Genomic DNA, 27,168 nt, shown 5'->3' with positions numbered 1-27,168 from the left:
ATAGAACAATATTTATTGTATCTCTATGACCTGAGGATCCAAGGGTCAAGTGAGGTCTCCATGGGAACGACAACTGCTGAGCCAATCACAATCAAAGGTTCATGCCTCCAGAAGTTATGTAAAAGTCAGTGAGAAGTCAGTCAGTCCAAAAGCACAGGAGCTTACGGTACCATATGTGAGGAATCACTCTCATGCATTGTCATTTCCTGTTTCCTGTCTCCAGAGCCCTCCCCGATCCCCCTGCTCCTCTCCTCAATGTAACATGGACTCATTCATATTCTATAGCAGTACCAAACAGAGGTACTATTATCCCATGTCCCTATTCTCCACTACTTTGAATCTGGTCAAAGAGAACAGAACTCCTGTTATTGACTCCTGTCATTGTATAGAAGAACATTTAATTAGTCTACTTTTCTGTATCTCTCTCGCAACATATATTTTTTTAATACTTTCTGTTTACCAAAAACAGTGGCGGGGTGTCCACTGTGTGATTATTTGAATTGCAGCTTGCCCCTTTGATACAGTATTCACAAACACATGACATAATGCAGTCATAAATCAGTCATAACATTAACACCAGTGCCTCTCTGATTTGCTCATGCTTCTCTTATCAATATTAATGATTCCTCATTAATATTCCTCATGTCTCATTTGAACCTGTCATTCTGGCTCTTTTCTGCACATCGTCTTTATGATAATAGTCTAGCAGCCAGCGAGCCAGCCCGTCAGTCAACCAGTCAGTCAGTCAGCCTGTCAGCCTGTCAGTTAGTCAGTCAGCCAGGCAGTCACCTACCCAGTCAGTCAGTCAGTCTGCCAGTCACCCAGTCCGTCAGCCAGTAAACCAGTCCGCCAGTCAGTCTGTCACCCAGTCAGTCAGTGAGATCAGCCAGACGGCCACACCCACCCTCCTCTCTGATTAATATTTCACCTCTCAGCTCAGCATGACTGACTTGTTATAACGGCTGCTCAAACACAGCCCTGACCTACATCTGAACAGGCTACCATGAGGAACCAGACAAATTGCCAGGCATCTACTATATACGGTACAGCCAGGCCTGAATGGCTGGCTCTTCCAAAATGTTAATGTACGGGCAGATTGCAATGAGAGGGTGAAATAAGTGGGGAGGGGAGAGAGAGAAACAGAAAGATACGTTTAAAAACATGTTTTTATATATATATTGTTTTTTAACTTCAGTTTATTTAGTAAATACTTTGTTAACACTTATTTTTCTTAAAACTGCATTGTTGGTTAAGGGCTTGTAAGTAAGCATTTCACTGTAAGGTCTACACCTGTTGTGTTCGGCGCATGTGACAAATACAATTAGATTTTATTTGATTTTGATTTGAAAGAAAAAGACCCACAAAGACACAGATAGAAAGAGAAAGAGAGAAATAGACAGAAAGTGAGTGGTGGGCAGTATACTGTATGAGAGGCTGCAGAGCCAGATGTGTGTAGGGAGGGAGGGAGCATGGCGAGGCATCGGAGGAATGGCGGGAGGGAGGGAGGGAGGGAGGGAGCATGGCATACTGTAAGTAGGTCATGTCGCAGCCTCTTTGCCTCTCTCTACAGTCCCAGTGTTACATTATGGATGGACCCACATCTCAGCCTCTCTGCCTCTCTCTACAGTCCCAGTGTTACATTATGGATGGACCCACATCTCAGCCTCTCTGCCTCTTTCTACAGTCCCAGTGTTACATTATGGATGGACCCACATCTCAGCCTCTTTCTACAGTCCCAGTGTTACATTATTGATGGACACACATCTCAGCCACTCTGCCTCTCTTTACAGTCCCAGTGTTACATGATGGATGGACCTACATGCATTATTCATCATAACAGCCTCAGTAACACAGAGAGAGAACATTTTTTTATTCAGGCAATCAGACCTTAAAAAAAGTGTATTTCATGAGAAAGGACAGTGAAGAGAAGTCTAAAAAGCCCACATATCTCCCATCTCGACCAGGCTAGAGCAAATGCTCAAAGGATCTAAAAGATTTAAAATAATATTCAAACTCGGGTCTGGGGACAGGGCATTCTGTTCAAACCCAGGTCTGGGGACAGGGCATTCTGTTCAAACCCAGGTCTGGGGACAGGGCATTCTGTTCAAACCCAGGTCTGGGGACAGGGCATTCTGTTCAAACCCAGGTCTGGGGACAGGGCATTCTGTTCAAACCCAGGTCTGGGGACAGGGCATTCTGTTCAAACCCAGGTCTAGGGACAGGGCATTCTGTTCAAACCCAGGTCTGGGGACAGGGCATTCTGTTCAAACCCAGGTCTGGGGACAGGGCATTCTGTTCAAACCCAGGTCTGGGGACAGGGCATTCTGTTCAAACCCAGGTCTGGGGACAGGGCATTCTGTTCAAACCCAGGTCTAGGGACAGGGCATTCTGTTCAAACCCAGGTCTGGGGACAGGGCATTCTGTTCAAACCCAGGTCTGGGGACAGGGCATTCTGTTCAAACTCGGGTCTGGGGACAGGGCATTCTGTTCAAACCCAGGTCTGGGGACAGGGCATTCTGTTCAAACCCAGGTCTGGGGACAGGGCATTCTGTTCAAACTCGGGTCTGGGGACAGGGCATTCTGTTCAAACCCAGGTCTGGGGACAGGGCATTCTGTTCAAACCCAGGTCTGGGGACAAGGCATTCTGTTCAAACCCAGGTCTGTGGACAGGGCATGCTGTTCAAACCCAGGTCTGGGGACAGGGCATTCTGTTCAAACCCAGGTCTGGGGACAGGGCATTCTGTTCGAACCCAGGTCTGGGGACAGGGCATTCTGTTAAGCATCAGAGAGAGAGACGTAAGTAGAGGAGAGAGGAGAGCTAAACTGAGCCACAAAATGCTGCTGCAATTGTGTTTCTTATTTTAATCTGAGTACATTTCTACGATTCTTATTTAATATTTTACAAAAATATTTATTTGGAGGACAGGTCATCTTTTAAAAGCTTGGTGAGGTTAGAGAAAGTTAGAGAAAGACACTTTAGAGAAAGTGTCTGTGTTTATAGAGTGTTCATACTTAGTTCCAATCGGTTTCATCTGACCCTGACCACATCACCCGTGACCAGGACCAACTCAAGAGGGTTTCATTTCCTACCATGTTCTGTTGAGCGATGTAACACTCCACAAAGCGGTTGGGATGTTCGTTCTTGAAGATCTCTGAGTAGGTGATGTTGTTGGTGTCTCCGTCCAAGACCACTACGCGCTCGTTGTAACGACCCAGTTTAGCCAGGGCCATGCCATAGGCTTTCCTGGTGGAAACCTGTAGAAAGACAACCATTCAATCAATTAATCAACCAGTCAACTAATCTATCAATCAATCAACCAGTCATTAACAATAAGAAGAAAGCAATATAAGAAAGCAAGTCAATAAGCCAATAAGTCTACCTGTTATTTATGCATCATTATACGACCTTCTAGTTGACAGTACTCAAAGTTACCTTTGTCTGTACATTATGCCTTGAATCTATGCTATCGTGCCCAGAAACCTGCTCCTTTTACTCTCTGTTCCGAACGTGCTAGACAGCCAGTTCGTATAGCATTTAGCTGTACCCTTATCCTACTTCTCCTCTGTTCCTCTGGTGATGTAGAGGTTAATCCAGGTCCTGCAGTGCCTAGCTCCACTCCCACTCCCCAGGTGCTCTCATTTGTTGACTTCTGTAACCGTAAAAGCCTTGGTAAAAGCCTTGGTTTCATGCATGTTAACATTAGAAACCTACTCCCTAAGTTTGTTTAACTCACTGCTCTCAGATGTCTTAGCCGTGTCTGAATCCTGGCTTAGGAAAACCACCATAAACCTTGAAATTTCCATCGCTAACTATAACATTTTCCGCCAAGATAGAACTGCCAAAGGGGGCGGTGTTGCAATCTACTGCAAAGATAGCCTGCAGAGTTCTGTTTTACTATCTAAGTCTGTACCCAAACAATTCGAGCTGTTACTTCTAAAAATTCACCTTTCCAGAAACAAGTCTCTCACTGTTGCCACTTGCTATAGATCTCCCTCTGCCCCCAGCTGTGCCCTCGATACCATATGTGAATTGATTGCCCCCCATCTATCTTCTGAGCTCGTGCTACTAGGTGACCGAAACTGGGACATGCTTAACACCCCGGCCATCCTACAATCCAAGCTTGATGCCCTCAATCTCACACAAATTATCAATGAACCTACCAGGTACAACTCCAAATCCGTAAACACGGGCACCCTCATAGATGTAATCCTAACTAACTCGCCCTCCAAATACACCTCTGCTGTTTTCAATCAAGATCTCAGTGATCACTGCCTCATTGCCTGCATCCGTAATGGGTCTGCGACCAAACGACCACCCCTCATCACTGTCAAACGCTCCCTAAAACACTTCTGCCAAACATACCCTTGTAAAACTGACCATCCTACCGATCCTCGACTTCGGTGATGTCATCTATAAAATAGCCTCCAACACTCTACTCAACAAACTGGATGCAGTCTATCACAGTGCCATCCGTTTTATTTATTCATCTTGCTCCTTTGCACCCCAGTATCTATACTTGCACATTAATCTTCTGCACATCTACCATTCCTGTCATGTACTGTCATGTTGTCTTGTCTCTGTCCTTTCCCTTCACCCTGTCTCCCTCTGCTGGTCGTGTTAGGTTACCTTTTCTCCCCCGCTTTCCCCCAGCTGTCCCTTGTCTCCTCTAACTACCCATTCACCTCGTTCCCCACCTGTTCCCTTTTTTCCCTCTGATTAGGTCCCTATATCTCTCTCTGTTTCTGCTCCTGTCCTTGTCGGATTCTTGTTTGTTTGTGTCATTCATGCCTGAACCAGACTGTCGTCATGTTTGCTGTAACCTTGTCCTGTCCTGTCGGAATCTGCCGGTCCATCTGAGCCTACCTATGTTTGGTAATTAAAGAAGCTCTGTTTAAGTTGATTCGCTTTTGGGTCCTCATTCACGCACCGTAACAGAAGAATCCGACCAAGAATGGACCCAGCGACTTCGGATCCTCTCCACTCAGCCGTCGAGATCCAGGGAGCGATGCTAGGCAGACACAAGCAGGAATTGTCTGCTGCTCGACATGCCGTTGAGACCCTGGCCACCCAAGTCTCCAACCTCACAGAACAGGTTCACCATCTCCGCCTCGATCCACCGGCCACTTCCAGGGCTTTCGAATCTCCGGAGCCCAGAATCAATAACCCGCCGTGTTACTCTGGGGAGCCCACTGAATGCCGCTCGTTCCTCACCCAGTGTGATATTGTGTTTTCTCTCCAGCCCAACACTTACTCCAGGAGCACTGCTCGTGTCGCCTACGTCATATCTCTCCTTATTGGACGGGCTCGTGAGTGGGGCACGGCAATCTGGGAGGCAAGGGCTGAGTGTACTAACCAGTATCAAGACTTTAAGGAGGAGATGATACGGGTTTTTGATCGATCTGTTTTTGGGGAGGAGGCTTCCAGGGCCCTGTCTTCCCTATGTCAAGGCAATCGATCCATAACAGACTACTCTATTGAGTTTCGCACTCTTGCTGTCTCCAGTGGCTGGAACGAGCCGGCCTTGCTCGCTCGTCTTCTGGAGGGTTTCCGCGCAGAGGTAAAGGATGAGATTCTCTCCCGGGAGGTTCCTTCCAGCGTGGATTCCTTGATTGAACTCGCTATTCGCATTGAGCGACGGGTTGATCTTCGTCACCGAGCTCGTGGAAAGGAGCTCGCGCTCTCCGTCGCCTCCCTCTCCGCATCACTACCATCTTCCTCTGCCGGCTCGGGTGCTGAGCCCATGCAGCTGGGAGGTATCCGCATCTCGACTGAGGAGAGGGAACGGAGAATCACCAACCGCCTCTGTCTCTATTGCGGTTCCGCTGGTCATTTTGTCACTTCATGTCCAGTAAAAGGCCAGAGCTCGTCAGTAAGCGGAGGGCTACTGGTGAGCGCTACTACTCCTGTCTCTCCTTCAAGATCCTGCACTACCTTGTCGGTCCATCTACGCTGGACCGGTTCGTCAGCTTCCTGCAGTGCCTTAATAGACTCTGGGGCGGAGGGCTGTTTTATGGACGAGACCTGGGCTCGGGAACATGACATTCCTCTCAGACAGTTAAAGGAGCCCACGGCCTTGTTCGCCCTGGATGGTAGTCCTCTCCCCAGGATTCAGCGTGAGACGCTACCTTTAACCCTCACTGTTTCTGGTAATCATAGTGAAACCATTTCTTTTTTAATTTTTCGTTCACCTTTTACACCTGTTGTTTTGGGCCATCCCTGGCTAGTTTGTCATAATCCTTCCATTAATTGGTCTAGTAATTCTATCCTCTCCTGGAACGTCTCTTGTCATGTGAAATGTTTAATGTCTGCTATCCCTCCTGTTTCCTCTGTCTCTTCTTCACAGGAGGAGCCTGGTGATTTGACAGGGGTGCCGGAGGAATATCACGATCTGCGCACGGTGTTCAGTCGGTCCAGGGCCACCTCTCTTCCTCCACACCGGTCGTATGATTGTAGTATTGATCTCCTTCCGGGAACCACCCCCCCCCGGGGTAGACTATACTCTCTGTCGGCTCCCGAACGTAAGGCTCTCGAAGATTATTTGTCTGTAGCTCTTGACGCCGGTACCATAGTCCCCTCCTCCTCTCCCGCCGGAGCGGGGTTTTTTTTTGTCAAGAAGAAGGACGGGTCTCTGCGCCCCTGCATAGATTATCGAGGGCTGAATGACATAACAGTTAAGAATCGTTATCCGCTTCCTCTTATGTCTTCAGCCTTCGAGATCCTGCAGGGAGCCAGGTTTTTCACTAAGTTGGACCTTCGTAACGCTTACCATCTCGTGCGCATCAGGGAGGGGGACGAGTGGAAGACGGCGTTTAACACTCCGTTAGGGCACTTTGAATACCGGGTTCTTCCTTTCGGCCTCGCTAACGCTCCAGCTGTCTTTCAGGCATTAGTCAATGATGTCCTGAGAGACATGCTGAACATCTTTGTTTTCGTTTACCTTGACGATATCCTGATTTTTTCACCGTCACTCCAGATTCATGTTCAGCACGTTCGACGTGTCCTCCAGCGCCTTTTAGAGAATTGTCTTTTTGTGAAGGCTGAGAAGTGCACTTTTCATGCCTCCTCCGTCACATTTCTCGGTTCTGTTATTTCCGCTGAAGGCATTAAGATGGATCCCGCTAAGGTCCAAGCTGTCATTGATTGGCCCGTCCCTAAGTCACGCGTCGAGCTGCAGCGCTTTCTCGGCTTCGCGAACTTCTATCGTCGTTTCATCCGTAATTTCGGTCAGGTGGCAGCTCCTCTCACAGCCCTTACTTCTGTCAAGACGTGCTTTAAGTGGTCCGTTTCCGCCCAGGGAGCTTTTGATCTCCTCAAGAATCGTTTTACATCCACTCCTATCCTTGTTACACCTGACGTCTCTAGACAGTTCGTTGTCGAGGTTGACGCGTCAGAGGTGGGAGTGGGAGCCATCCTTTCTCAGCGCTCCCTCTCTGACGACAAGGTCCACCCATGCGCGTATTTTTCTCATCGCCTGTCGCCGTCGGAACGTAACTATGATGTGGGTAACCGCGAACTGCTCGCCATCCGGTTAGCCCTAGGCGAATGGCGACAGTGGTTGGAGGGGGCGACCGTTCCTTTTGTCGTTTGGACTGACCATAGGAACCTTGAGTACATCCGTTCTGCCAAACGACTTAATGCGCGTCAGGCGCGTTGGGCGCTGTTTTTCGCTCGTTTCGAGTTCGTGATTTCTTATCGTCCGGGCTCTAAGAACACCAAGCCTGATGCTTTGTCTCGTCTCTTCAGTTCTTCAGTAGCCTCCACTGACCCCGAGGGGATTCTCCCTGAGGGGCGTGTTGTCGGGTTGACTGTCTGGGGAATTGAGAGGCAGGTAAAGCAAGCACTCACTCAAACTCCGTCGCCGCGCGCTTGTCCTAGGAACCTTCTTTTCGTTCCCGTTCCTACTCGTCTGGCCGTTCTTCAGTGGGCTCACTCTGCCAAGTTAGCCGGCCACCCTGGCGTTCGGGGTACGCTTGCTTCCATTCGCCAGCGTTTCTGGTGGCCCACCCGGGAGCATGACACGCGTCGTTTCGTGGCTGCTTGTTCGGTCTGCGCGCAGACTAAGTCCGGTAACTCTCCTCCTGCCGGCCGTCTCAGGCCGCTTCCTATTCCCTCTCGACCGTGGTCTCACATCGCCTTAGATTTTGTCACCGGACTGCCTTCGTCAGCGGGGAAGACTGTTATTCTTACGGTTGTCGATAGGTTCTCTAAGGCGGCTCATTTCATTCCCCTTGCTAAGCTTCCTTCTGCTAAAGAGACGGCACAAATCATCATCGAGAATGTTTTCAGAATTCATGGCCTTCCGTCAGACGTCGTTTCGGACAGAGGTCCGCAATTCACGTCTCAATTTTGGAGGGAGTTTTGCCGTTTGATTGGGGCTTCCGTCAGTCTCTCTTCCGGCTTTCACCCCCAGTCTAACGGTCAAGCAGAACGGGCCAATCAGACTATTGGTCGCATCTTACGCAGTCTTTCTTTTCGCAACCCTGCGTCTTGGTCAGAACAGCTCCCCTGGGCAGAATACGCCCACAACTCGCTTCCTTCGTCTGCGACCGGGCTATCTCCTTTTCAGAGTAGCCTCGGGTACCAGCCTCCGTTGTTCTCATCTCAGTTCGCCGAGTCCAGCGTCCCCTCCGCTCAGGCTTTTGTCCAACGTTGCGAGCGCACCTGGAAGAGGGTCAGGTCTGCACTTTGCCGTTATAGGGCGCAGACTGTGAGAGCTGCTAATAAGCGTAGAACTAAGAGCCCTAGATATTGTCGCGGTCAGAGAGTTTGGCTCTCCACTCAGAACCTTCCCCTTAAGACGGCTTCTCGCAAGTTGACCCCGCTGTTCATTGGTCCATTCCGTATCTCTCAGGTCATTAATCCTGTCGCAGTGCGACTTCTTCTTCCGCGATATCTTCGTCGCGTCCACCCGGTCTTCCATGTCTCCTGTGTTAAGCCCGTTCTTCGCGCCCCCGCTCGTCTTCCCCCCCCCCCCCCCCATCCTTGTCGAGGGCGCACCTATCTACAGGGTCCGTAAAATCTTGGACATGCGTCCTCGGGGCCGTGGTCATCAGTACCTAGTTGACTGGGAGGGGTACGGTCCTGAGGAGAGGAGTTGGGTTCCCTCTCGGGACGTGCTGGACCGTGCGCTGATTGATGATTTCCTCCGTTGCCGCCAGGTTTCCTCCTCGAGTGCGCCAGGAGGCGCTCGGTGAGTGGGGGGGTACTGTCATGTACTGTCATGTTGTCTTGTCTCTGTCCTTTCCCTTCACCCTGTCTCCCTCTGCTGGTCGTGTTAGGTTACCTTTTCTCCCCCGCTTTCCCCCAGCTGTCCCTTGTCTCCTCTAACTACCCATTCACCTCGTTCCCCACCTGTTCCCTTTTTTCCCTCTGATTAGGTCCCTATATCTCTCTCTGTTTCTGCTCCTGTCCTTGTCGGATTCTTGTTTGTTTGTGTCATTCATGCCTGAACCAGACTGTCGTCATGTTTGCTGTAACCTTGTCCTGTCCTGTCGGAATCTGCCGGTCCATCTGAGCCTACCTATGTTTGGTAATTAAAGAAGCTCTGTTTAAGTTGATTCGCTTTTGGGTCCTCATTCACGCACCGTAACAATTCCAGTGTTTAATTGCTATATTGTAGTTACTTCGCCACCATGGCCTATTTATTGCCTTAACTCCCTTATCTTACGTAATTTGCACTCACTTTATATAGACTTTTTTTCTACTGTATTATTGACTGTATGTTTTGTTTATTCCATGTGTAACTCTGTGTTGTTGTATGTGTTGAATTGCTATGCTTCATCTTGGCCAGGTCGCAGTTGTAAATGAGAACTTGTTCTCAACTAGCCTACCTGGTTAAATGAAGGTGAAATGAAAAATAAATAAATAAATAACAGTTGTGACAGCTTATTTTATGATATCTTGTTTGGGACTATGGGCTGAGTCCCAAGTGTCAGTGCAGTCAATAATGTTGACACCTCTGTCATTGGGATGAGAGCACAATCCCAGATGTACTGTAAATGGTGAGGTGCAATGGAGGCTGCTGAGGGGAGGACCACTAGCCTGTCCTCCTGTGGTGAGGTGTGTGTTCTATGTGTTACCTTCTCTCCCTGCTTGTAGGCGGGTGCGCTGGGCATGCGGATGTTGCACAGGCTGACTGGCGGGGCGTCCTCCATGGGCGTGGCAGGGTACAGGCGCTTGCTGCTGTTCATGATGCGCGCCTGCAGATCCTTCACGACTCCCTCAGCCATGTCTTTGGGCAGGGGCTTGGCATGCCAGCCCATCTTATCCTCCACAGCTGGTAAACGTGGACAGCAGAATACACAACATCAAAATACACACAGTATACTCAACATTATATTGTATACGCATACATAGGCCCAGGAGTTTTTCCTGATCATGTGACCTGACCAGTAAAAACACTGGTACTGAAACAAGGTCACATGGTCAGTTCAAGGTCCTTCGCAACACATTATACAGTAGTGACTTGTGTGTGCATATACTGAGATAGAGGGAAGCCCATCACTGAGATAGAGGGAAGCCAATCACTGAAATAGAGGGTAGCCCATCACTGAGATTGGGGAAGCCCATCACTGAGATAGAGGGTAGCCCATCACTGAGATAGAGCATAGCCAATCACTGAGATAGAGCATAGCCAATCACTGAGATAGAGCATAGCCCATCACTGAGATAGAGCATAGCCCATCACTGAGATAGAGCATAGCCCATCACTGAGATAGAGCATAGCCCATCACTGAGATAGAGCATAGCCCATCATTGAGATAGAGGCCTAGTATGAGTAATATAATGCAACCAGTAGCCATGTGAGGCTGAGAGTACCTGGGATGCCCTTGCCCTTGGTGGTCTTGGCGATGATGGCAGTGGGCTGGTGGCGAGCCTGGCTCAGAGCCTTACACAGCTCCTCCACACTGTGCCCATCCACAATGATGGCATGCCAACTGTAGAAACACATCACAAAAACCCATTTCACATATGGAAACACATGAACACACTTTCTCTACTCATACACACATAAACAATACATTCCACATATGCCCACTAATGCTGACATATGCCTTCACACATTCATAGACTAGTTCTCCCAGCACATTCACAAAGATGATCACTCTCTCCCTGTAAACCCACTTTCACACACACTCACCCGAAGGCCTCACAGCGTTTCTGGTACTTCTCCACGTGGTGCTGCAGGGGCGCTGGGTCGGTCTGGCCCAGACGGTTGATATCCAAGATGGCCACCAGGTTGTCCAGCTGGTAGTAGGAGGCGAAAGACATGGCCTCCCACACTGCCCCCTCAGACAGCTCCCCATCCCCCATCAGACAGAACACACGGTAGCTGGGGAAGAGAAAGGGATGGGGGGTGAGACAGGGGTGTGTGTGTGTGTGTGTGTGTGACTAGGGGGCTGGATGGTAACCTTTACACCTCTCTCATTCTATCACACCTACACCTACTCTGTTCCCTCATATCTCCACTGAGGCTTCTAGCCACACAGGCACCTTTGAACAGAACAAACACTCATCTTTTATTCAATGGTTTGATAATCTGCTTATGTTATGAGTTTTAACCACTGTCCACACAACATCCTTCTCCAGTACAAATCTATCTAGGGCACATTTTGGACGTTGGCAATATCAGCATTCTGCATATCGGAGATCCACATTCCGAGACAAAACCTGAACCCAAACCTTAATTAGATTGAGGACTGTGAGTGTGGTTTTGAACAATAGACTGAGTGATGAATACTAATGTAAACCTGATCCAATCGGATCCTGAGACAGAATCTTTCTGGATGGTAAAAAAGAACAGAGTTGTGTCTGCCAGGGCTGTCGTAATTAGAGCAGAACAATTGGGATAGCAGAGCAGGCAGCCACTGTACACATGGAGAACCTTCAAAAACCTCACTATGCTCTAAAGCAGTGTTTCCCAACACTGCTCATTGAGTACCCCAACAGTACATGTGTATTGTAGCCCTGGAGAAGCACACCTGATTCAACTTGTCATCTAATCATCAAGCCCTCAATGAGTTGCATGAGGTGTGTTTGTCCAGGGCTATAACTAACCTGTGTTCTGTTGGTACTGGAGGACCAGGGTCGGGGATCACTGCTCTAAAGACCTCTAAAATACCACAATATGAACTAGAGTCCACGCTTAACACTTTAGAATTCAGTGCGTGCATGTGTGTGAACTCTTACCTGGACTTGTCAAAGTACTTCCCAGTGTAGGCCATCCCACAGGCCACACCCAGGCCCTGGCCCAGAGAGCCAGTAGCCACATCCACAAACTGCTGCTTCTGAAACTCCAACACATACACAGGAACAGGACTGTTACTATCACCATAGAGAGCAGGTATGTGTTCAGTAGGTGGAAAACGTTGATGTATTATTATTATAAGTTACAAGTTATTGGACAAGTTTAGTGAGGCACTACCTGAACTTGTCCAATAAGAACACAGATTGTTGTTTACAGTTGCAAAACCTTTTGCTACTGTGTGTCCTTCGGAATATGACCCAGTTTTAGAGCTGTTGTGTGGTCATATATGTCTGGTCCTAATTGAGGCTGTTAAAGGTGATGGGTAGGTTAACTGTTAGACTATTAAAGGTGAGGAGTAGTCTAAGGTCGCGTTCCCCTGCTCAGACCTTGCATGCATCAACCAATGCTTGTGTGCCACATCATCGACTGTGCAGTCGGGCACCACATTGCTGTAACATATGATATGATATGGTATAATTATCTGATACGTTAAATACCTATACAGGCGTTGTAAGATCTGGCATGATCATCAATGTCTGAGCAGGAGAACATGACCTAACTGTTAGGCTGTTAAAGGTGAGGTGTAGGCTAACTGTTAGGCTATTGAAGGTGAGGTGTAGGCTAACTCTTAGGCTATTGAAGGTGAGGTGTAGGCTAACTCTTAGACTATTGAAAGTGAGGTGTAGGCTAACTCTTAGGCTATTGAAGTTGAGGTGTAGGCTAACTCTTAGGCTATTGAAGGTGAGGTGTAGGCTAACTCTTAAGCAATTGAAGGTGAGGTGTAGGCTAACTCTTAGACTATTGAAAGTGAGGTGTAGGCTAACTCTTAGGCTATTGAAGGTGAGGTGTAGGCTAACTCTTGGGCTATTGAAGGTGAGGTGTAGGCTAACTCTTAAGCAATTGAAGGTGAGGTGTAGGCTAACTCTTAGGCTATTGAAGGTGAGGTGTAGGCTAACTCTTAGGCTATTGAAGGTGAGGTGTAGGCTAACTCTTAGGCTATTGAAGTTGAGGTGTAGGCTAACTCTTAGGCTATTGAAGGTGAGGTGTAGGCTAACTCTTAGGCTATTGAAGGTGAGGTGTAGGCTAACTCTTAGGCTATTGAAGGTGAGGTGTAGGCTAACTCTTAGGCTATTGAAGGTGAGGTGTAGGCTAACTCTTAGGCTATTGAAGGTGAGGTGTAGGCTAACTCTTAGGCTATTGAAGTTGAGGTGTAGGCTAACTCTTAGGCTATTGAAGGTGAGGTGTAGGCTAACTCTTAGGCTATTGAAGGTGAGGTGTAGGCTAACTCTTAGGCTATTGAAGGTGAGGTGTAGGCTAACTCTTAGGCTATTGAAGGTGAGGTGTAGGCTAACTCTTAGACTATTGAAAGTGAGGTGTAGGTTAACACTTAGGCTATTGAAGGTGAGGTGTAGGCTAACTCTTAGGCTATTGAAGGTGAGGTGTAGGCTAACTCTTAGGCTATTGAAGGTGAGGTGTAGGCTAACTCTTAGGCTATTGAAGTTGAGGTGTAGGCTAACTCTTAGGTTATTAAATGCCCAATGCAGATGTTTTATATCAATATAATAACATTTATTTGTAACAATTAAGTAACGTACTGTAATATATTTACATTTAATGGTTAAAAATAGCTTTTTATCAAAAAACTATTTCTCAAAAAATAATTTGCTAGGACTCTCTAGGAGTGGTCTGAGTGGGGAGGGGAAAACTGAAAACTACCTGTTATTGGCAGAGAGGTTTGTAACACGCTTTGTTATTGGTCTATTAACCAATTTACCTCATGTTGATGTCACCATGGCAAGCTGGCAACCAGAAACTATCAGGAAATAACACTGATAATTTTTGTGGGCACTTTTACAATGTTAGTTTCAACAGCTGTTGTACAATATGATACAAAACAGAGAAAAAACATAATTTAGTGCTAAGCTATTAAAGGTGATGTGTAGTAGTTGTCACTTACAGGTATGGGGTGTCCCTCCAGGTTGGACTCCACCTGGCACAGAGAGAACAGCTCACTCTCCTTCAGGAAGCCAGTCTCTGTCCACATGGAGTACAGGGCTGGGGCGGCATGACCCTGAGGAGAGGAACAGACATCTTACTGTAGTACTAGTATATGATACTATAACAACACCTATACCACAACCACAATATAACTGTATAACCAGGAAGAGTAAAATACACTGTGGCTGATTGCCAGGCAAATACTCATACATATGTCTATAATCATACATATGTCTATAATCATACATATGTCTATAATCATACATATGTCTATAATCATTCATATGTCTATAATCATACATATGTCTATAATCATACATATGCCTATGACAATTGCAGACCAACTGTAATATGTATGAAAAATCTATTACAAGCCACAATACAGCCATAAAGAAGCAGATGTTGACCATAATCATACATACAAGCCACAATACAGCCATAAAGAAGCAGATGTTGACCATAATCATACATATGTCTATAATCATACATATGTCTTTTATCCAACCAAAACAGTGGCTGGTGGTCAAATCAATTAAATAAAATGTCAAACTTTAATTCAATACAAATTCAATAGAACTTTGTTCATCTACGGTGTCTCACCTTAGAGAGGATGAAGCGATCGTTGTTGATATTCTTGGGGTCCTCTGTGCGGTACTTCATTGTGTTGAAGAACAGGACAGACATGATTTCTGCCACGCTGCAGCATGATGTAGGGTGTCTGGGAGACCAGGGGTAAATAGGAGCAGGGAGGAAGGTTACAGACAGGTTACAACAAGTTGGACACAGACTGTTTCTATCTCTGATTCTCTCTCTCTCTCTGATTCTCTCTCTCTGATTCTCTCTCTCTCTGATTCTCTCACTCACTCACTCACTCACTCACTCACTCACTCACTCACTCACACACACACACACACACACACACACACACACACACACACACTAAGAACAGACAGACCACTTTACAAACTCATAAACATTCAGAATTGACACAGAGCCTGCAACTGGATTCGAAGTGGCACAGTCTAAAGTCTGAGCTTGCCAATGAAATCTTAGGGCACATTGGGGAAGGATGGGTAACACTATTTAGAGTGTACTAGTCTATCCAAAATACTAATGAGGGGGCCATGCTCAAACCGAGATGCCCTATTGGCTCTCTCTCACAGGAGGTTTGGTGGCACCTTAATTAAGGAGTAGGGGCTGGTGGTAATGACTGGAGCATTAACAGTGCAATGGTATCAAATACATCATGATGGCATTCCATTTCCTCTGTTCCGGCCATTAGTATGAGCCGTTCTCCCCTCAGCAGCCTGCTCTCTCTTTATCCCAATTACAGTGACGTCAACATCAGAGGGGTAAACCCGCCCCTTGCAAAGTGCCAGTTCAGGTCACGGTCACAACACAGACCTATCCCTGCTACGATGAGACTAACCGGAGTCTGGGGAGAGATGGGGACCATTTTGGCTTCACGGAGTCAGACGATCAGTCAGAGGGCGCCATTTGAAGTTACATTTATCACCGGGCCTATAACGGTTACCTTCCATCTCCAGCCAGCGAAATACTTAACATAACCACTGAGGCATAATCTAAACATCTTCTGTTGAAGGAATAGATGCTCTTTAAAGAATGTGTAAAGAACTGCGTAAAACTAAAAGTACCGACCAGATGCTCTAAAAACTCAACAAAACTCAGGAATGCTGGCAAGTAGCCAAGCCCAACCAAAAAAACACACTTGACTTTCCCTGGGAACGAAATGCGTAGAGGGGTTTTCTCTCAATCATCAACTGCATGGCTGTTGCTTATATTGTCTAGGCTGTGTGCGCTCTTGGGCTATTCGTGGATAGGCTACGGTCGAAGGATGGAGCCACGATGGAATGAATGTATGCGGTAGTTTGTTTATGTGCAATATATAGTGATTGATAGCTTACTCAAATAGATTTGTGATTTCCCCCACAAAAATCTAAATTAAATTCCGTTTTGTCCACTTGTTCGCACACAGGATGTTTATTTATTTAGCTATAATAATGCACTTCAAGTGGGTGTTCACACAATAACATAAATTGCTGACTATTTATTATGAATACTGAACAACATCCCAGACAGGTTCATCACCATGCGCATTGTCCTGTGCTAACAAACACCGAGGCGCTCCTCCATCACTTACTCGCACGGTTAGACAGATGAAGACGCAATATCATTTCCCGATTTTGTTCACTATAGAACATTTCAAAATAATTGAGCCACAATGGCCATAAAATCAATCCTGTTCAATAGACATAAATAAATAATGTGTATAAGAACACAGTTTTCTGCAATTTAAAGATATTAAGCAGATTAAGTGTCAGAACTATCTCCTCGAATGACTCATATCATACATCCTGTTTCTGTTTCATCCATTCGTTCTCCATAGCTCAAACAACAGAGAGAACATGCGCTTCACTTTGCATTTCACGTGTGTGTGTGGACCTGTTTACCCAGAAGTCCCCACTAGTATAGTAAACAAGGACAAATTTGACCAACTGGGTACATTTTGCAAGTCCCCACAAGGAAAATGCTATTTCTAGGGGGGGTTAGAATTAGTGTTCGGATTCGAATTAGGGTTAAGGATTATAGGTTAGGTTTAGTGTTAAGGTTAGGTTTTGGAGTTAAGGTTAGGGTTAGGGGAAATAGGAATTTGAATGGGAATCAAATGTGTGTCCCCACAAGGTTAGCAAAACGAGACTGTGTGTGTTTTGTGTGTGCGTGCTATTACGTTTTCATGTGTTTATGTGTGCACCTGTGTGTATGAATGAGTCTTTATACACTCTTCCCTAGATTTACGACTGTGTTATCTGTGTGTGTGTGTGTGTGTGTTTGTGTGTGTGTGTGTGTGTGTGTGTGTGTGTGTGTGTGTGTGTGTGTGTGTGTGTGTGTGTGTGTGTGTGTGTGTGTGTGTGTGTGTGTGTGTGTGTGTGTGTGTGTGTGGGTCTTACCCGCTGCCCGTTGCGGTGGTAGCCTTGATGCAGTTGATTCGGAGGCGGTTGGCGATGTTCCTGAGCGCCTGCACTGTCTGCTGGTCGGGTTTGTGGTAGTCCTCCATGAATGCAAAATGTCAAAGCACCAAAATAACCAATGTGGACTAGACTGCACAGAGGCTGGGCTGTGTGTGTATTTGTATGTGAGTGAGGTTTGGCAGCGGGAGCCCTGCTCGTGTGTGTGAGTGGCAAAGAGAAGAGGGATAGAAAGGAGGAGAGGCAGGATTTATCCCTAGTGAGAGTACACACACACACACACACACACACACACACACACACACACACACACACACACACACACAGAGAAGAAGGAGGAGAAAGAGGACAGGGTGCATGCATGAGTATGCAAGGAAGGGTTGTGTTAAGGGTGTGTGTTAGAAGGATGGTTGTGTTAGGGGTGTGTGTTAGAAGGAGGGTTGTGTTAGGGGTGTGTGTTAGAAGGAGGGTTGTTTTAGGGGTGTGTGTTAGAAGGAGGGTTGTGTTAGGGGTGTGTGTTAGAAGGAGGGTTGTGTTAGGGGTGTGTGTTAGAAGGAGGGTTGTGTTAGGGGTGTGTGTTAGAAGGAGGGTTGTGTTAGGGGTGTGTGTTAGAAGGAGGGTTGTGCTAGGGGTGTGTGTTAGAAGGAGGGTTGTGTTAGGGGTGTGTGTTAGAAGGAGGGTTGTGTTAGGGGTGTGTGTTAGAAGGAGGGTTGTGCTAGGGGTGTGTGTTAGGAGGGTTGTGTTAGGGGTGTGTGTTAGGAGGGTTGTGTTAGGGGTGTGTGTTAGAAGGAGGGTTGTTTTAGGGGTGTGTGTTAGAAGGAGGGTTGTGTTAGGGGTGTGTGTTAGAAGGAGGGTTGTGTTAGGGGTGTGTGTTAGAAGGAGGGTTGTGTTAGGGGTGTGTGTTAGAAGGAGGGTTGTGCTAGGGGTGTGTGTTAGGAGGGTTGTGTTAGGGGTGTGTGTTAGGAGGGTTGTGTTAGGGGTGTGTGTTAGAAGGAGGGTTGTGTGTCTGAAAGGGGGGGGTTGCCCACAGTTGAACCATCTGCCCACAAATGTCTTAGGCTTCAGTGTCTAAACTCATTACCAGACTTGAGATATGTGAGTCTTGTCCTTTGTTCCTGTCAATCTCAGTGTGCGCCTCGTCGATGGTGCCTTTGTTTTGAGTGCTTCATGTCACAGAGATAAAGATGTATGTGTCTATGTGTGTAGAGAGAGTAACAGAGAGGAAAAACGTGAGAGAGGTAGGCTACGCTATAGAGAGAAAGTTAAATAATTTAAGTGGCACGCCAAGGTTTAATTTGTTTGAGAGAGAGAGAAAGAGAGTGAGCGAGAGAGAGAAAGAAAGAAAGAGTATGAAAGAGAGTGAGAGAGAATTGCTTTATTTCTCCTGTCACACTTCACACACATCACTGAGCACTGGCCTGGTGTCATCCACACACACACACACACACACTTGTTTTACTATCCTTGTGGGGACCACAAGAAACTAGGCATATATCATATATAAAACTAGGCATATATCACGCATCCCCACTTCACAGGAGAGCCTTTTGAATGAAAACTTTAAAAAAAAATCTAAATTAGTATTGGGGCAGAAATGCCTTCTGGTTTATGTGAAATTTCATGTGCCTTAATAACAAATGTGTTTGCCATCTGTACATATGAATAGAATTGTTAAATTATGAGCCTAGTTGGTTTAGCCATTGAAAAAGTCAGCAACCTTTCTGCTAGCCATGATTTGCTGAGATAATGAGTGGGCTGGACATGACGAGATGAGATCCGGATTGGTCTGCCATGTAGCACTCTTCTGTCTATAACATAGGACAGTGTATTATTTTCCCCAACACATCCATGCAGTATAACCTCGATGAACTGATTACTAAATATTTTGCGCAGTGCTACCCCAACCACTAACCCTCTCCATCAGACTATCCTGTGTGTTTGTAGTCAGAGCAAAAGTCATGGAGTAGTAACAGGGTCCCGCTGTTAGACAATCTTTGCCTCATTATTTTCAATTGATCTAATTAGGACATATTCTCTTCCATACAGTCAAATCGATAGCTTTTCAAACTTGTTTAAAACAAGTAAATGCAATAGGTGTGCAATGTATTTGCTCAACTGTAAATGGAAAGAAGAAAGGATAATTTCTTATACAAAGTTATTAGAACTATTGCTTTTCTCAGTGTAACATCGATCATTTCTGATCTCCTATTGCATATGAACTAATATGAATTACAATTACATTGAGCTATTGGTTGATTTATTATATATTTTGAAAGGCTACTATAAGTTTTGATTCCCTAATTTTCTATATATGCGGTAATATTGTAGTTCCATTGCTGGTAAGGTCGGGATTGCGAGGCTGTGTACAATCCCCAGCTGTCGACAGGTGATGTACGTGGTGGGTTATACCTCCACCTGGTGGACAGGCTGTACAAGTACACCTGACCTGTTTTTGACGGGCAACGTCCACTCTGCAGCTGTGTGCTTCTTTCTCTAAATCAGTCAGGGTTTCCCAAACTCGATCCCCGAGACCCCCTGGATGCACGTTTTGTTTTACACAGATGATTCAAATAACCAACTCATCATCCAGCTTTGATTATTTGAATCAGCGATGTAATGCTAGGGCCGAAACCAACACCAATATGACAACACGTGAGGTGCAATGACTTCAATGAACCATAAAAAATGTATGTGCAAAATATAGTGTGCTTGTGTGTCAAAGTAAGTGTATGTGTGCAGATTTTGTCGGTGTATGTGTGTGTGTGCGTATCTCTGTGTATGTCTTCACATAATTATCTTTGTGCGTGCCGTGCCGTGTGTAACAACGTGTGTGTGTGTCAAATGCATCAGAGCTAATGGCGGACTGAAGCAACTGCACACAAAGATTAGAGTTGACTCCATCTGGAGTCTGCTTCATGGTATAGTCCAGAACAGACCACTGAGCAACAGGGATGAGGGGTAATCCAAAAATAGATGTGTCGAAGATCCTTTCAAAAATGTTGGTGAATAATTACAAACCTATTCTATCAATCCAGAGATAATGTAAAGCATCAGTTTACAAACAAACATAATAGTATAAATGCATGTGTATAAACATTCTGTTTACACAAATAAACTCACACACACACACACACACACACACACACACACACACACACACACACACACACACACACACACACACACACACACACACACACACACACACAGTGCGTAATGTTAACCACCAGAGGCCACTGTCTCCCCATAAGAGTCTGCTGTGTGCTACAGAGACTCCTAGAGCCGGTTTCCTCAGACCCAGATTAAACACTAGTCCTGGACTAAAAAGTATTTTCAATGGAGATTCTCCATTGTGTCTGGGAAACCAGTCCCTAGAGTATGAACCTACCACATGAAAGTAGGTGTATGGCTGCGTATAGATGGTAATGGATTTATATACAGTACTCTGTGTCGATATGTTTGGTTTACGTTTCATCAGGAAGAACAGAAATGGATCGATGATTAGGTAGACAGTGTTGTCTGTGTTTTAAACTGGGGCTTGAATCACAAGGGTGTGACAGTGCAAAGGCACAAGTCAGTTTGCAATTTGAGCACCACATACAATTGTGCTGAGTAAGCATAAGACTTGATCCTACTTTTCTATTAGGAAAGAAAAGGGCCTGCGGTTGATCAATGAGCAGGTTGTTATGGCTGTGCTCCTGTTATATACTATATGTACCTGTGTTTCCTCTTCTGTCACTAGGATCACTGGAGCCTGACTCTCTCTGTCCCTGCAGTGTCCAGATCCCGGCTCAGCACTGCTCCAGGTCCCAGCTGTCATCACCCTGCGTCCCTGCCCTCTGCAGCCAGCAGTGATGTCATCACCCTGCATCCCCTGCCCTCTGCAGCCAGCTGTGATGTCATCACCCTGCATCCCCTGCCCTCTGCAGCCAGCAGTGATGTCATCACCCTATATCCCCAGCCCTCTGCCACCTCAGAGCCACAGGGATATCTCCCTACACACACACACACACACACACACACACACACACACACACACACACACACACACACACACACACACACACACACACACACACACACACACACACACACACACAGACACACACACACACAGACAAAAATTAATTAACGAATGAATGCAGGCACACACACACGTATACACACACACATAAACGCACACACCACCACCACCCTGCACCATCGCTGCTGCAGCCCCCAGCACTCACCACCCTCACTGCTGCAGCCCCACCACTCACCACCCTGACTTCTGCAGCCCCCAGCACTCACCACCCTCACTGCTGCAGCCCCCACCACTCACCACCCTGACTGCTGCAGCCCCCACCACTCACCACCCTCACTGCTGCAGCCTCCACCAATCACCACCCTCACTGCTGCAGCCCTCACCAATCACCACCCTCACTGCTGCAGCCCCCACCACTCACCACCCTCACTGCTGCAGCCCCCACCACTCACCACCCTGACTGCTGCAGCCTCCACCACTCACCACCCTCACTGCTGCAGCCCTCACCAATCACCACCCTCACTGCTGCAGCCCCCACCACTCACCACCCTCACTGCTGCAGCCCCCACCATTCACCACCCTCACTGCTGCAGCCCCCACCACCCTCACTGCTGTAGGCCCCACCACTCACCACCCTCACTGCTGCAGCCCCCACCACACACCACCCTGACTTCTGCAGCCCCCAGCACTCACCACCCTCACTGCAGCAGCCACCACCATTCACCACCCTCACTGCTGCAGCCCCCACTCACCACCCTCACTGCTGCAGCCCCCACGAAGCACCACCCTCACTGCTGCAGCCTCCACCAATCACCACCCTCACTGCTGCAGTCCCCACCACTCACCACCCTCACTGCTGTAGGCCCCACCACTCACCACCCTCACTGCTGTAGGCCCCACCACTCACCACCCTCACTGCTGCAGCCCCCACCACTCACCACCCTCACTGCTGCAGCACCCACCACTCTCCCCCCTCACTGCTGCAGCCCCCACCACTCTCTCCCCTCACTGCTTCAGCCCTCACCACCCTCACTGCTTCAGCCCCCACCACTCACCACCCTCACTGCTTCAGCCCCCACCACTCTCCCCCCTCACTGCTTCAGCCCTCACCACTCTCCCCCCTCACTGCTTCAGCCCCCACCACTCACCATCCTCACTGCTGCAGCCCCCACCACTCACCACCCTCACTGCTTCAGCCCCCACCACTCTCCCCCCTCACTGCTTCAGCCCCCACCACTCTCCCCCCTCACTGCTTCAGCCCTCACCACTCTCCCCCCTCACTGCTTCAGCCCCCACCACTCACCACCCTCACTGCTTCAGCCCCCACCACTCTCCCCCCTCACTGCTTCAGCCCTCACCACTCTCCCCCCTCACTGCTGCAGCCCCCACCACTCACCACCCTCACTGCTGCAGCCCCCACTACCCTCACTGCTGCAGCCCTCACCAATCACCACCCTCACTGCTGCAGCCCCCACCACTCACCACCCTCACTGCTGCAGCCCCCACCACCCTCACTGCTGCAGCCCCCACCACTCACCGCCCTCACTGCCGCAGCCCCCACTCACCACCCTCACTGCTGCAGCCCCCACCACCCTCACTGCTGTAGCCCCCACCACTCACCCCCCTCACTGCTGCAGCACCCACCACTCTCCCCCTCACTGCTTCAGCCCTCACCACCCTCACTGCTGCAGCCCCCACCACCCACCACCCTCCACCTTCACTGCTTCAGCCCTCACCACTCTCCCCCCTCACTGCTTCAGCCCTCACCACTCTCCCCCCTCACTGCTTCAGCCCTCATCACTCTCCCCCCTCACTGCTGCAGCCCCCACCACTCACCACCCTCACTGCTTCAGCCCCCACCACCCTCACTGCTTCAACCCTCACCACTCTCCCCCTCACTGCTTCAGCCCCCACCACTCTCCCCCCTCACTGCTTCAGCCCTCACCACCCTCACTGCTTCAGCCCCCACCACCCCCACTGCTTCAGCCCTCATGACCCTCACTGCTTTAGCCCCCACCACTCTCCACCCTCACAGCTTCAGCCCGCCAATCTCCAACCCCCCACCAACACCACCCCCACCGTGCTCCAGCCTCCCACCCACCAACACTGTCCTTCTTTACCACTTCCACAACAACTCCTCTGGGCTCCTGAGTCCCGTCAGAAAGGCTTTCCTTCAAAGAGACCCACAGGTGCCAACCAATGGGAGCCTGAGAACGGGGGCGCCACATGACAAAAGGGCAGCCAATCCAATAACCCCACAGATGTGCACTTCCTGGAGGGAAAGTACATTGAGAGAGCATGAAAGTTTCTATTTTTACTCACTCTGGCAGAAAAAGAGAAGCTGGAGAACCACTTTTAAAACAATGCCTTAATATAACACAGAGGAGAAAAACAACTAGGCCCTGGAATAGCACCTAACAAGTGTACTGCTGGGCTCTTCTGGTTAATGGGTTCTGGATCAGAACAAAATAAGTAAGAATAAACACACACACACACACACACACACACACACATACATTAATGAACCTATGAATATTATTTTATTCATGCAGTACCTTCAGAAAGTATTCATACTCCTTGACTTATTCCACATTTTGTTGTGTTACAGTCTGAACTCAAAATGGATTTTTATAATAATCTCACCCATCTACACACAATACCTCATAATGACAAAGTGAAAATATGTTTTTAGACATGTTTCAGAAATATCTAATTTACAGCAAGTACCAGTCAAAAGTTTGGGCACACCTACTTATTCAAGAGTTTTTCTTTATTCTTACTATTTTCTACATTGTAGAATAATAGTGAAGACATCAAAACTATGAAGTAACACATATGGAATCATGGAGCAACCAAACAAGATTCCTCAAAGTAGCCACCCTTTGCCTTGATGACAGCTTTGCACACTCTTGGCATTCTCTCAACCAGCTTCACCTGGAATGTTTTTCCAACAGTCTTGAATGAGTTCCCACATATGCTGAGCACTTGTTGACTGCTTTTCCTTCACTCTGCGGTCCAACTCATCCCAAATCATCTCAATTGGGTTGAGGTTGAGTGATTGTGGAGGCCAGGTCATCTAATGCAGAACTCCTTCACTCTCCTTCTTGGTCAAATAGCCCTTACACAGCCTGGAGGTGTGCTGGGTCATTGTCCTGTTGAAAAATAAATGATAGTCCCACTAAGCCCAAACCAGATGGGATGGAATATCACTGCAGAATGCTGTGGTAGCAATGCTGGTTCAGTCTGCCTTGTATTCTAAATAAATCACAGACAGTGTCACCAGCAAAGCACCCCTACACCATCACACCTCTTTCTCCATGCTTCACAGTGGGAACCGCACCTGCGGAGATCATCCAAGATCACTGATTCTGCGTCTCACAAAGACACGGCGGTTGGAACCAAAAATCTCATCAGACCAAAAGGACAAATTCTCACTGGTCTAATATCCATTGCTCGTGGTTCTTGGCCCAAGCAAGTCTCTTCTTATTATTGGTGTCCTTTGCAGCAATTCGACCATGATTCCTGATTCACCCGGTCTCATCTGAAAAGTTGATGTTGAGATGTGTCTGTTACTTAAACTCTGTGAAGCATTTATTTGGGCTGCAATTTCTGAGGCTGGTAACTCTAATGAATTATCCTCTGCAGCAGAGGTATCTCCAGGTCTTCCTTTCCTGTGACGGTCCTCATGAGAGCCAGTTTCATCATAGAGCTTGATGGTTTTTGCGACAGCACTTGAAGAAACTATCAAAGTTCTTGAAATTTTTCTGTTCTTGCCATAATATGGACTTGGTATTTTACCAAATAGGGCTATCTTATGTATACCACTCCTACCTTGTCACAACACAACTGATTGGCTCAAATGCATTAAGAAGTAAAGAAATTCCACAAATGAACTTTTAACAAGGCACATGTGTTAATTGAAATTCATTCCATGTGACTACCTCATGAATTTGGTCGAGAGAATGCCAAGAGTGGGCAAAGCTGTCATCAAGGCAAAGGGTGGCTACTTTGAAGAATCTCAAATATAAAATATTTTTTGATTTGTTTAACACTTTTTTATTTACTACATGATTCCATATGTGTTATTTCATAGTTTTGATGTCTTCACTATTATTCTACAATGTAGAAAATAGTAAAAACAAAGAAAAAACCCTGGAATGAGTAGGTGTGTCCAAACGTTTGACTGGTACTGTAAGTATTCACAGCCCTTTGCTATGGCACTTTATATTGAGCTCAGGTGCATCCAACGTCCTTTTGTTATCCTTGAGATGTTACTACAACCTGATTGGAGTCCACCTGTGCCAAATGAAATTGTTTACACATGGTTTAAGGTCCCACTGTTGGCAGTGCATGGCAGAGCAGAAACCATATCATGAAGTCCACAGATCTGTCCGTAGATCTCTGAGATAAAATTGTGATGAGGCATATTTCTGGAGAAGGTTATGAAACAATTTCTAGAGTGTTGAAAGTTTCCAAGAGCACAGTGGTCTCCATCATTGGGAAATGGAAGAAATATAGAACTACCCAGACTCTGCCTAGAGCTGGCCATCTGACTAAACTGAACAACCAGGGCGAGAAGGACCTTGGTCAGGGAGGTGACCAAGAACCCAATGACCACTCTGACAGAATTACAAAGTTCCTTGGCTGAGATGGGAGAACCTGCCAGAAGGACAAAGGTCTCTACATCACTTCACTAATCAGGGCTTTATGGGAGAGCGGCCATCCAGAGGCCACTCCTAAGAAAAAAGCACATGATAGCATGCCTGGAGTTTGCAAAAAGGCATGCGAACGACTCTGAGAGCATAAAGCAATATATTATGTGGTCTGATGAGACAAAAATGTAACTATTTTGCCTGAATGCATGCACTACTGTATGTATTGCGAAAACCAGGCACAGCTCATCAACTGTCTGGTCCCATCCCTACTGTGAAGCATAGTGGTGGCAGCATCATGCTATGGGGATGCTTTTCAGCGGCATGGACTGGAGACTGGTATGGATAGAGGGAACAATGAATGGAGCCAAATACAGGCAAATCCTTGATGAGAACCTGCTTAAGAGAGCAAACGACCTTAGGCTGGGGCAAAGATTTACATTCCAACAGGACAATGACCCCAAGCATACAGCCAAAGCAACGCAGTGGTTTAATGCCAGCTCCTCCTCCAGGCCTAAGCCTCTTCCACTCTGCTCTTATCACTCCATTTCCCTAAATCGTTGGGCAGTCACCACAGCGACACATTGCTTACACTCCTCTCTGACGGCTGTCCGTCACTCATTGGCCCCGCCCCCTAACAGAGCATGACAAGAGCAGAGGACTTGATTGAGTAATCAACAGAGCAGTCACTCAGTCAGGCCGACAGGCAGTCACTCACTCATTCACTCACAGGGCTCACAACTCTATTAACCAGTCATCACTAAGGGGGTGGTGGATGGAGAGAGAATGGGGGGTAGTTAATTGGCGAGAAGGAAAAAGACAGGAATGGAGAGTCAGAGAAAAGAGGAGAAAATAGCTAATATAAAGATGAAGAAAGAAAATAAAGAAAATGAAATTCAACAAGAAAGAGGCATGTGAAGGGAAGGATTAATTATACCGGAGAAGAGAAACAGGGGGACTATTCCAAAACGACTTTGTAGATGGAGGAAAAGATAGACCCGTATAAATCTGGATTTAGCTAAATAAGGTGATATATTCATTGGAGGAGAGGCAGAGCAAAGAGGAGCACAAGTGAGATAACAATGAAGAGAGAGAGAGAGAGAGAGAGATGCATGGCGAGCGTGAGATAAGAGGAGAGTGGGGGTTAGGGCTGGCAGAGCAGAGTGTTGTAGGCTCAGTGGTGAAGTTGACGATGCATTGGGAGAACAGCTGCGCTGCAGGGCTTTCAGGCTCCATCACTACTGCTCTCCTTCAAGCAG

At 47.3% G+C, this 27,168-nt stretch overlaps 2 protein-coding genes across 6 annotated transcripts in view; one reads left to right on the top strand and one right to left on the bottom strand.

Annotated features, from left to right (window-relative positions):
• Positions 1-17,544, bottom strand: part of LOC110529019 (transketolase) — a 30,703-nt gene extending 13,159 nt beyond the window's left edge. Inside the window, exons 1-8 of one of the 5 annotated variants that reach the window (XM_036984000.1) lie at positions 17,216-17,544; positions 14,847-14,964; positions 14,206-14,319; positions 12,191-12,294; positions 11,142-11,333; positions 10,820-10,938; positions 10,081-10,277; positions 3,091-3,255 (exon numbers count right to left, since the gene is read on the bottom strand). In XM_036984000.1, the coding sequence (XP_036839895.1) occupies positions 3,091-3,255; positions 10,081-10,277; positions 10,820-10,938; positions 11,142-11,333; positions 12,191-12,294; positions 14,206-14,319; positions 14,847-14,964; positions 17,216-17,322 (1,116 nt within the window). In that variant the 5' untranslated portion in view covers positions 17,323-17,544. Of the gene's footprint in view, positions 1-3,090; positions 3,256-10,080; positions 10,278-10,819; positions 10,939-11,141; positions 11,334-12,190; positions 12,304-14,205; positions 14,320-14,846; positions 14,965-17,215 lie in introns of all 5 variants that reach the window. The other 4 variants (XM_036984001.1, XM_036983999.1, XM_036984002.1 and 1 more) reach the window with 4 other exon arrangements.
• A 3,080-nt stretch (positions 17,545-20,624) lies between these two features.
• On the top strand, positions 20,625-23,252 carry LOC118965362 (extensin-like). The gene is made up of 3 exons (XM_036984449.1): positions 20,625-20,630; positions 20,976-21,173; positions 21,510-23,252. Exons 1-3 carry the CDS (start codon positions 20,625-20,627, stop codon positions 23,250-23,252), a joined length of 1,947 nt encoding a protein of 648 aa, XP_036840344.1.
• Positions 23,253-27,168: the final 3,916 nt, after the last annotated feature.

Source organism: Oncorhynchus mykiss, chromosome 7 (genome assembly GCF_013265735.2).
Source record: "Oncorhynchus mykiss isolate Arlee chromosome 7, USDA_OmykA_1.1, whole genome shotgun sequence".
In the NCBI taxonomy this organism is placed as follows: Eukaryota; Metazoa; Chordata; class Actinopteri; order Salmoniformes; family Salmonidae; genus Oncorhynchus; species Oncorhynchus mykiss.
The sequence above is the reverse complement of the archived record's forward strand: the minus strand, read 5'-3'. Positions and strand labels throughout refer to the sequence as shown.